The 11,359-nt window shown below is 39.1% G+C and overlaps 1 protein-coding gene across 1 annotated transcript; it reads right to left on the bottom strand.

Moving 5' to 3' along the window:
* Positions 1-1,776: 1,776 nt before the first annotated feature.
* LOC100228825 (sulfotransferase 6B1) lies at positions 1,777-10,608 on the bottom strand. The gene is made up of 6 exons (XM_002189077.5): positions 10,355-10,608; positions 9,369-9,553; positions 8,203-8,329; positions 5,896-5,990; positions 4,690-4,876; positions 1,777-2,572 (listed from the first exon to the last, which is right to left on the bottom strand). The coding sequence occupies exons 1-6, from the start codon at positions 10,497-10,499 to the stop codon at positions 2,454-2,456; spliced, it is 858 nt and encodes a 285-aa protein (XP_002189113.3). The 5' UTR covers positions 10,500-10,608; the 3' UTR covers positions 1,777-2,453.
* Positions 10,609-11,359: the final 751 nt, after the last annotated feature.

Raw genomic sequence — 11,359 nt, 5'->3', positions numbered from 1 at the left:
GAATCCACCCTAACCCTCTCCTGGCACAGCTCCAGCCATGCCCTGGGCCTGCCCCAGAGGTCAGGGCTGCCCCTCCTTCCCTCACAGGGAGCAGTGAGCTCTCCCCGCAGCCTCCTCCAGCTGAACAGACCCCAGCGGCCTCGGCTTCTCCTCATTCCCCTCACGGCCCTTAACCCGATTTACACAAACATAAAACACTCCCATTCATGTCACTTAATGAACTTTAAGTTTTCCTGAATATCATGATCTACCTTTGGATCAATTCCATTCTCTCAATGCTGCCTCTTAAAGGACCTTAAGGAGTTATCTCTGCCTGGAGTCTGAACAGATTTTATTGGCAGTAGTTCCGATAATTCACGAACAGGCCCAGCTCTTGGCTTGCCCCATCATTGGAGCACTTTGCTCAAACAAAGCATATGTTTGATTTATTATGGAAGTCAAGAGGTTTTTAGGGGATTTTGGGGTAAACTTGCAGGCAGTGCATGGCAATGTGGAAAGCAAACTGGCCCAGTGCCTTGCAGTGCCTCTGGGCAGCAAGGGAGCTCGAGCTTGGGCTGCTCCAGCCAGGCTGCAGTCATTGCTGAACCTTTTTTTTTTTTTTTTTTTGGTTAATTTTAATCTAGGTAAATCCTTAATTTAGCCAGCAACAGGCCATGCTGTAAACTGATTTATTCCTCATCCCCCCTGAAGCAGCTGTGGAACTGACTGCACTTTGAGCAGCACAGTGTTACCTCCCCGGCTGAAGGGTAGGTTTAAAGAGTTTACCAAGCTTATCTTGATCCACAAGGCAAGTCCTCATCCTGTCCCTTCACACACAGTTCCACGTTGTGAGTACAATGTTGATGTAAACAATCCTTTTTGTATGTGCATATAATGTGTGGTGCAAAGGCTGCTCACAGCAGTCTTTGTGCAGATAAACTCAATTGCAAACCTCATTTCCCCAAGGACCCTCTGGCTTTTTTCCCATACTCAAAGGGCCAGAAAAAAACAAGTCTCAAAGTAAAATGTTCAATTATATTCATTAGCTGATCTCTTGCCACTTATTAAAAGTGGAAGAATGGCATCTGAAAGGAGGGCAACAGTGGCATTCTGGGGGAAGAGTGGGTGATTTTAATATCAGAAGAGCAAAGTAACACATCAAATGGTTATTTTTATAGACCAGGGCATCATCTCTCTGAGATTGTGTTCAACTGGTAAATGGCAAAGGACTGCACACAGGCTTTTCTCCTGCTCTCCTCAGCACCATAACTTCTGTGTCTTTGTGCAAAATCAGTAGGTGTTGATGCCAGTTTGCACAAAGTAGGTATGATGAAATGAAATGAAATGAAATGAAATGAAATGAAATGAAATGAAATGAAATGAAATGAAATGAAATGAAATTAAATTAAATTAAATTAAATTAAATTAAATTAAATGGCTGCCTGGCAAGTGTGAAGTGTGTGGCTGAAGGGAGATGCGTGTTGATGAAACAAGGTTGTTTCTGTACCTCAGAAACAACACACCCAGGAGAGGAGCTTCTCTCACACACAGGAACTATGTTCTGCCTTGGAACTGTGTGGTTGGGCAGAACAGTCCCTGGGATGTGGACACACACAGCTGATTCTTGAAAAACCTGTTTTATCAGGGCAGAGCAAATAAATAAGTGCTGTTTGGATCAAGCTGTCTCCAAGTTGTGGTTTGGTTTTGTTGCTTAAGGAGTGGTAAGTAAAATAATTCTCATCAAAACACTGGAAACAGGAATTTTGCAGGAAGAAAATAAAATGGAAAATAAACACCTTTATGGTTGCTCAACATGTGGTGCTGAAATTTATTTGGATTTGTATCAGTTGCATTTAAAACACAAAGACTCTCTGGTACCTAATCCAGAAATAAGTTACATCAGAGTACTATATAGTGTTAGAAAAGAAAAGGGAAAAAAAAAAAAAAAAAAGAAGGACTTTTGTAAACAGACTTCAGATCTTCAAATGCTGCAGTTTTCAACTTAATTATCAATAACAATGTCCAATAAGATAGGCACTTCCAAATCATGGTGTATCACAGAAGGAGTAACTCTGGGGTCAAATTTTTGATAACTTTCCTACAATGTGTTTTTAGTTTTCTTATACATTCAGTTTCTTGCAAGTTTGTTTTTTGTTTGTCTCTTCATATTATCTTGGGTAAAATTCCTAATTCAGGTTTATATCCCCTTGGAGCAAAGAAAATAAATAAATGATGAAGTAGATTTGGTTGTCAAACCAAGGTCTGACACCTGACTCTGTGAAACCATGTACACCTGCCCTCTGAGAACTGAGTTCAATTCTGGCACTGTCAGAACTTTCCTGCTCTCAACAACCCCATGTTTACAATCCTTCCTATTGGAAGCATTATAAACTGATGGGAGCAGCCATTCAGAACTTCCCACCAACTGGTCTGTGTATGTTTGTTGATAACTGGATATTATTCTTCACGGGGACTCAGCACTCATAGATGAAACTGTCTGCCATCTTGCTGAGTTTCATTTTCTCATTAAATATCTCCTGAAACCTAATGTTCTGCTTTGGAGTGAAGTAGTTCTTCCAATCACCAACAGCACCTAGGAAAGCAGGAACAGAAAGAACAGTGAAGTGAGCAATATGTGGAGCAGAAAATTATTTTAAAACAGCCTGGTTTTGTTAATGTTGTAGTTGGCACAGATATTAACATATTCTTAACCACAGTCACTGTGGCAGGTCAGGATCAGAATTGTTCTGGTGAGACTCTGGTGGAAGGATCTGGAGGTTGATGAACCTTCATCCTTAGAGCTGATTAGTGCCAGCAACACAAGTGGTGGAGGATGAACAGCAGCTTTCCAAGGTGGAATTAGAGCTCCCAGTGATCTGGGCAGAGAGACATCTTGGCATGTGTTAGCTGAATGTAGTTAAAGGTCTCTGCCTGGGTTTTTTCACAATCAGTAGAAGAAATTGTAGAATCACAGAATGGTTTGGGTTGGAAAGGACCTTATAGACATCCAGTTCCAACCCCCTTGCCATGGGCAGGGGCACCTTCCACTATCCCAGGCTGCTCTGAGCCCCATCCAACCTGGCCTTGGACACTGCCAGGTATCCAGGGGCAGCCACAGCTTCTCTGGGCACCCTGTGCCAGGGCCTCACCATCCTCACAGGGAAGAATTTCTTCCTCATATCCAATCTAACCCTCCCCTCTATCCCTTTGGAGCCATTCCCCCTTGTCCTGTCACTCCAGACCCTTGTACAGAATCTCTACTAGATGGACTTGTAAAAAGTCTAAAACTCATAGATTCATAAAGCAGTTTGTGGGGGGAGAGGACCTTTACAGGTAATTGTAGTCACCTCTAAACTTATTAAATAAGTGGTAGCCAAAAAGCCACTGACAAAAAAAAGATCCTAGAAAAGGAGCCCAGAATGGCCTGACATATTAATCCCATACACCTGCTCCTAAATTCTGGGAATTTTTATGGGTGAGATGTCCAGCTACTTAAGTGGGCAGTTAAATACTGCTGGGTGGTCACACGGGTGATCACAAAAGTATTTCAACTGTTATCCAGTTCAAGCAAAAAGGAAATTGTTCTTTAAACTGATACATTTTTATGAGACAATGCTTATAGTTTTCCCCCCATGTTCATGCTCTAAAGATTCTGCATCCCAAAACGGACTAAAATAATCATCTATTTTCTGATTAAAATAGCATTCAGTCTTGAAGGACAGGAAAAGTGAGCCTGAAGCATAATATATACATATAAATCTTCTGTAAACTGCCTGAAACTAGCTAAACATCTCGGATTAGTGTAGGAACTACTTGGAAATTAAGTTGTTGGGATTTTTCTAAATTTTCATCATATCTATCGAAGTTCACTGACTGAGAAAAATGCAACTCTTTTTTTTTTGTTTCTTTTTTATTGACAGATTATATGTCGTCATTTGTTTCTGCTGACTGGTAAAACCATTGTGAATTAACAGAAGGTAACATTTCTCTGTTTATTAACTGAAACAACTCTTAGTTTTAAACTGTCAATTGTTGTTCCAAAATTTACTAAATCAAAATGATCAAAATTCATGTAAAAACAGTGGGTTTGACTGACTTGTTATCCAAACCTGTGGAAGCTTCTGAAATGCCAGGAGCAAGAAAACAGCTCCTGAGGGTATTTTAAAATTGCATGTGAGCTAAGAACTGTGGAAAATTTCCAAAGGTCTGGAAGTTACCTATGACCATTCTTTTGTAATTGTTGTTGTTGTTGTTGCCTGAATATTCCTTCCTCAGGAATATTTCAGGAAGATAACAGGTGATAAGAGCAGTCTCATTCAGAAGGAATGTGTCTGGCTGTTTCTTATTCTATTCAACTAAGTGACTTTGGCAGGTGGTATCAGAGAGACAAGTTGTAAAACACTGAGGTAGTAAACTTTTAGATTAAAAAAAAAAGTATAAAGAGTAATGCTGGGTGAACCTTTCCTTTTGGCTCAACAGCTCTCACAGAGCAATAATAGTCAGGCTGTAGTTCAGACTCCTCTGTGTTTCTCTAGTACAAGTCTGAATTTGCAGCCAGAGAAGTTAGGAAATGATTTTTAAGAGGGCTTCAGATTGAAGAATCCTGCCATCACTTCCCAGGGCTGACCCAAAGACTCCAGGAAAGACCTGCACTGCAGCCTTTGTCTGGATTCCCACTCCTTCTGCCATGTTAGGCACAAAGGAATTTACCTTTTCGGAAAATCAGCTTCCTGTTGGATGTTAGGGCACACACAGTGTGACTGGGGTCGCTGTTCTCCTTTTCTGTGTCATTCTTCATCTCTAAGAATGAGGACTTCCTGCAGATGTCTTGGATATCATTGTCACTGACATTTAAATTCAGGAACAAACTGATTTCCTTTACAACCTTAGGGAGATCCTGAGGTATAAGAAAAATACAGCTTTTATGTTTCTGGGCTGATTATCAAACTTTTAGCTGATTTGAAAATGATCCCTTTTATTACATAATGAGTTTGTCACACATTTATTTGCTTTCAAGCAAAGATAAATATGTCATTGGATTGTGCAGATGACAGGTACAGTAAAACTGATTCCCCTCTTAGCTATACTCACAGAAATTAATAAATACAGAGTATGTCATATCACACACAGTCACATTGTCAATTTTACCCCAAACTTCAGATAAAATGTTCTCCTGTCTCTCAATATTACTGCCCTGGAAACAGAGAAATACTCAAAGCCCAGATCCATGTAGCTTATTTCACTTGATGTGCTATATCTAGAGATATAATAAGTGACTCAGCATCCAAAATGGTTTGCTAGCTCCTAGTAGTTGAACTTTTTCCCCTCCAAAAATTGAACAAACCTATTTTCCTGGAGATACTAGAAAGTGTATTCCATTCCCCTAAAAATTCATTCTCTGAAAGCTAAGGTATGTTGATATTTTACTTTTCCCTTTTTAAGAATAGTGAAGTTTTTCCCCAACCCTCCAGCCTCTATTTTTTTTTTTTTTAATTGGGAACACAAGTCCCAAATGTGAGTAGCTCTGTTGTCTTACACCACTTTCTGAAATTTCACCTGAAATGTCAGACATAGCAAATTAATGTGTGGTCCTCAATAGATGTCCTTGGTTGGTCTTTCCATAGGACAAAAAAAGGGGAACTTAAAATTCTGCCTGAGCCTGAGGAAAATTGCCTAGTATGAGTCCTATTCCTGCATCTAAGAAATGCATCTCTCTCAAATTTTGATATTTTTATAACTTGTGTAATCAGAATTATTTAATTAATACTAAATTCCATACAAATAATAAATATGCCCAAAGATACATAATCACATTTTCCATCTTTCTCCTTTTTCATTATAGCTTCCTCTTTGATGTTTTAATGATGCTAATTTACAAGTAATGCCTTTTGCACCAAAAGCAGAGAGCATGTTTACCTTCTTCATGTCTTCATAGAACAAAAAGAGGATGTTTTTCTCATCTTCATGTTCTTCCCAGCTTAGGAAATGATCAAACCAGGATCCACAGACAACTGAAAGGAAAACCCATGTAAAAGACATTCAGAAAAACTTTATTCATAGATAACTGTGATGCTACCTCACACATTCAGGGGAAAAATTTTTATCCATAATCCTCTATAATCCTCAATTCTTTGTGTCAAGTGATGCAAATTTACAGAAGTAACTTCCAAAGAGGTTGCCATTCTTGTTGGAATTTGTTTTCATACCAGATACTATTCTGAGATATGATTCTGTAGTGGAAGCAGGCTCCAGATCTAAGGCAAAGCCAATAATGAAGTAAAATGTACCAGCCTAACAAGATGTGAACATCTCATGGATGACTGACTGCCTGTCTGTGGTCACAGAGATATGATCACCTCAGCAGGGGATGAAATGAGCAGGCTGGCAAATGAAGCACACTGTTTTTACTTCTCTTTCATCCCAGCAGAAGGGAATCTGTATAATTTTTAAATGCTGAAGAAGAATTACTTAAAGAACTCATGCAAATGCCTCCTTCAGCCAGTAACACAGATAGAAGGGTTTGTAGCTGATTTGTTTTGTCTGAATGCCCCATTTGCTAAACCATGGGAACGCAGCTAAATTTCAGATTTCTTTTAAAAACCAAAATTCTGACCTCTCCATTTCAAAGGCAAGATGAAAACCTCTTGCAGGGCAATGAGAAGAGGCCTGAACAGGGAAAGCTCAGCCAGCCAGTCTCAGCCAGAAATGTCACTTTGCTTTATAACCACTACCACCAGAAAATTCTAATCTTGTAATGGGCATCATTTTGGTCACAAACTGTGAGTTGTAATTAAGTATAAATTATAATTAATAGCTATAATTAAGCTGAATGCTCCAGTCTGGAGCTGTCTCCAGCACATAAAGCAGTTTCTAAGTGCAAGGCATGTGTGCTCCACAGTGTGCAGTCTGCTTCCCTGGCCAGCTACTCTGGGGATGTGGCCAGTGATAGCACAGTCCTGGTGGCTTCGGGAGAGACTTGGGGACTCCATGGAATTCATTACACTTGTCCCTGTGTGTCCTAACCCTTGTTTTGAACTGATATTAATTATGCAAGAGTAGTGCAAGATTTGGATCAAGCAGCACAACCTTGAAATGTTTCTTCTAGGAGCAAAAATTACCACCTTTCCCTCCACATCACCTCTTACCTTAATTTCTCTTTAACCAACATAGTTATCTATTTATGCCACACAAAAGCACTTGGAAAATAGAAGGTGGCTAATAATTTATGGGGAAATAGGAGATGCTTTTAAAATTTAATAATTGAAGCACAGAATGCTTCAGATTGGAAGAGACCTTAAAAATCATTTAGTATTTAGTTCCAACTCCCCTGCCATGGGCAGGGACACATTCCACAAGAGCAGGTTGCTCAGAGCTCCATCCAACCTGGCCTTAAATAGAATCCTCTTTCCTTTTTTTCACTATTGTACATTCAGAGTCGATACCAAACGAGCCAAGATCCGGCAAATCACTGAAGCATGAGCCTTAGGGCTGCTTTGGACTCAGAACACCAGATCTGAGCCAAAGCCCGGAGGAGGCAGTAAACAAATTGACTCCTGGAGCTCTGATATGAGCCTGTGATGACTGCAGCGGCACTTTTCTCTTGGGATTTTCAAAGTGATCAATCATTATTGCTGTTATCACCACTGTGATGACACATGTCCTCAAAGGAGTAATAAAACACTAAATACGGGAGTGGACAACGTGAACAAGGTCCTGTTGCCAGCTGCCATCCCACCACTCCTAAAAAATCTCCCTCTTGTCCTTGGTCTTTGGACCCCATTTCTGAGAGAGCAGGAGAGTGTGTGCACTTAGGATAGTGTGTGCAGAAGGGCTTTAGGAACATGTCCAGGCTCCTTTGCTGGGCTGCCCAGGGCTGTCTCCCAGCCTGGAGAAGACACCAGACCTGCAGTCACAGCTGTCCCTGCAGCCTGATGACAGTCCCCTCACATGCTCTGTCACCAGCCACGGCCCTGCTCAGCCAGGGCAGCAAAGAGCAGCAAAAGCCTGCAATGAGCTGTGCTGGAATGATGCAGCTGCTTCTCAGAATGACTCCTTGCAGGGCTGAAGAGAACATCCTATTATTTGCTCTTGTTTATCTTGGCATTAGGATTTATCCCCACCAACCCCATATGAATAAGGAGTTTTCACACAGTTCAAATTTCTTAAGTTTTTCTGTGCATAACAAACTCACGTGAACTGCAAAGAGAAAACATTTATCCTTACCATTGCCTTTTAAGAACAGGTCAAAGAAAGCAGTCCAGGTGTCTACAGTGGGAAGGTTTGGGTTATCCCTGTAGTAATGAAACATGGAAACTGCAATGTCTTTTGGATTTCTGCTGATGTAGATCATCTGTAAATGAAGAAAATGTAGTTAATAATAATATATCCTCCCTTTATTTTAGAGGAGCTCTGTGTGTAAATAGAGCATTGTCACAGGCAGTTTGCAGTGTCAAAACCCTTTCCTTTAGGATTCCTCCTTCGGTGACCATGCCATTAAATCAGAAATCTCTTCTTAGTAAGAAGTCCATCGTGATTAGTAAACAATTCCATGTGGACAGAGGTGTTTTTGCCCCGGCTGGGTAATGTTTATGTTTTATGAAAGAGCCTGTGTTAACTTTAACCTTGAGTCACTATATTATCTCATATATCTCACATATGAAAGCATTTACTAATTAACATTCGAAGAACAGCTGCAAAATGTAAATTTTGGCCTTTCATTCAAATCAGCTTTGTCCCAAAAGTCTGGGTCTGACGGATCCTGAAATTTTTGACTTTGAATATAAAATCTGAGACCCAGAGCTTATTTTTTAGAGATCTCCCACATTAGCATGGGAGGAACTGGTTTAGTAGGTGTCCCTGCTCATGGCATGGGGGTCGGAACAAAATGATGTCTAAGGTCTCTTCCAATCCAGGTGATTCTGTGATTCTATGAGCTCAAAACTGTGCTCTGAATCTGCCTCCCTTATCTCATTTCTCCTCTGTTTGCCCAATACCTTTATGGGCTCTTCAGAAAGCTCCAGCAGGAGAGTCAGAGCACCTTTAATCCCAGAGCAGCCCGTAAGTAGCCAAGATTTTCTACGAGTGTAGGAATTGAGGTAATGAGAACACCCCAATCACTAATGAGAGACTTCTGATTGAAAGATGTTAATGTCTTATTTAGTGTGGTGCCTGGTGTAAAAATCACCCCATGGGAGCAGTGGGGCAGGAGCAGAACCCAGTCCAAGTCTCTGTTCCTGCTGCCTTCAACTGGTGGTCAGCTGTGTCACCAAAATTCACAGCAAAACAATTCCAAAAACTGTGAATCATTCAAAAATTACTAAGGATCAACAGAACAAAATAGATTCCTAGTAGACTTTCTATTTAGTGCTTTGATGTATTTTTTGCCTTACCTTGCATTTCTTTTTCTTAAAATTTGGAGGCAACATGTTGTAGTCTAAGTGTGTTGGGATGATTCTCTTTGATGAGAGTTTATTCAGCTCCTCCAGTCGGGAAATGTCACCAAATTCAATAGGAGATGTTATTGTGACTTGAGTTTTGTAAAGCTTTGCTAGAACTCCTGCAAGCCAGTGAGTGCCTACAGAAAAGTTATTTTAAGTAAACAAAACAAGCAACAAGAAAAAGAAAAGGATTAATATTTATTGCTGTGAAACATGCATTTTTCATACAGAAACACCTTGCTAGTGAACAAGTAAGATTTCTAATCCCACAGATTCAAGAAACTTTACATGAATAAATAATCCCCTTGGCTCCAAATATATAAACAGTGAAAAAAATTAGGGCTGTATCTGAATTATAATGTTAATATTGGTACCAAAACCATTCCATTAGACAAACTGCTGTCAGCTGAGAGGTGGCTCTATGGTTTTTATAATTTATTTTAGCATAACCTGTTTGTTTGGGGTTTTTTTTCCTTGCAGTAACTTGAGTCTGTATATTTCTGAAAGTATTGATTGAGCTTCCCCTGAATGTGTGCTCCTCTGCCCAAGAGAGGTGGGTGGAGAGAGGATAAGAAATTAATAAATCTACAGCCAAGAAACACACAAATAACTTCATACAATTATTGACTTGCTCATAATTGAATGTAAAAAATCCTCAAAAAAAATCTTTCAAGTACAGATTCTGCTCACAGCTAAGGAATATACATTTGTTTTCCAACACGAAAAAACCTGCGATTGTTTTCAATTACAGAATCAAAATATAGGGAAATGACCCATATTTCTTGTAATATGAACATTTACTGACAGAATAATACATTCACATACTTAAACATCCTTTCCTGTTTCTTTCACACAGACATTTCCCAAGTAGTTTAAGCAGAGAACATGACACATAAAATCAAGACTTCTTACAATTAACATTGAAAATTAGAATTTACCAGATTTGGGATAGGAAACCAAAAGGACATCATCTTCTCTAGCATCAAAAGTATCCAAGGATTTTAAAAGCTCTGGAGAAGACCTGGTGGTAAAGGAAATCCCCTTAAATGTGTGTAGGAGCTCTGCCTCGCTGGAGCTGGACATGGTTGCTTAAGTCTTGGGTTCCTGCAAATCAGATAACAGGGACAGGAGGAAGATTTAAATGTCACTTCTTAGTCAGGTGGTTGGAAGTGACAAAGTGAGACTGAGCAGCCCAAACCTCATGCTTATGTACTTTGCCACAATGCCCTATCAGATATTGATTTTTTTTTTCCTACGTAGTTGATAAGGTAACTGAAATATTAGAGCTAACTTAATAAATAACCAAAATGCTGAGTCATTAAAATGCATCCCATTTGTCATTTATTGGCTCTCCAGATAAAGAAATGAGGTAATGGTCAATATGTAATTGTGAAAAATAATGACAATTAACATTACAGTAAAATATGCTTAATAGGATTATTCTTTAAGTTATAATTTGTTGGAATATATTCTTACCTTCCAAGAAAAAAGCTGCATCCTAAAATAATGTTGATTATTAGAGAAACAATGTCTTATTTTATGTGAATGAATTTTTTTTGTTTCATTTTATCAACTATACAACAGCTTGAAATTTCAAAAGTGCAAATTGATTCAAAGTGCTTGAGTCTTGTGAGGCACAATCATTTTTTAAGATGTTATATGTCTCAGTAAGAAGAGTATAAGCAACAAAAATCCCAAAATGAAAATATATGTTTAAATAGATATTTAACATTGCTTTTAATCTTGTGTGTTTCATGACTAGAAGTGGTTGAAGATTTTTAAACCTTTCCACAGAATATGCAGATTTATCAATACAAAAGTCACTTTCAGGAAAGAGCCAGTTCTCCATCTGTTTTAAACTGTTTGGGTTTGTTTTTTTAAATTTGAATCTGTGGAAGTTATCATTAATATTTTTCAAACAGAAAACTTCACTTTTGTTTAAT

Source organism: Taeniopygia guttata, chromosome 1A (assembly GCF_048771995.1).
Source record: "Taeniopygia guttata chromosome 1A, bTaeGut7.mat, whole genome shotgun sequence".
Lineage (NCBI taxonomy): Eukaryota > Metazoa > Chordata > Aves > Passeriformes > Estrildidae > Taeniopygia > Taeniopygia guttata.
The sequence above is the reverse complement of the archived record's forward strand: the minus strand, read 5'-3'. Positions and strand labels throughout refer to the sequence as shown.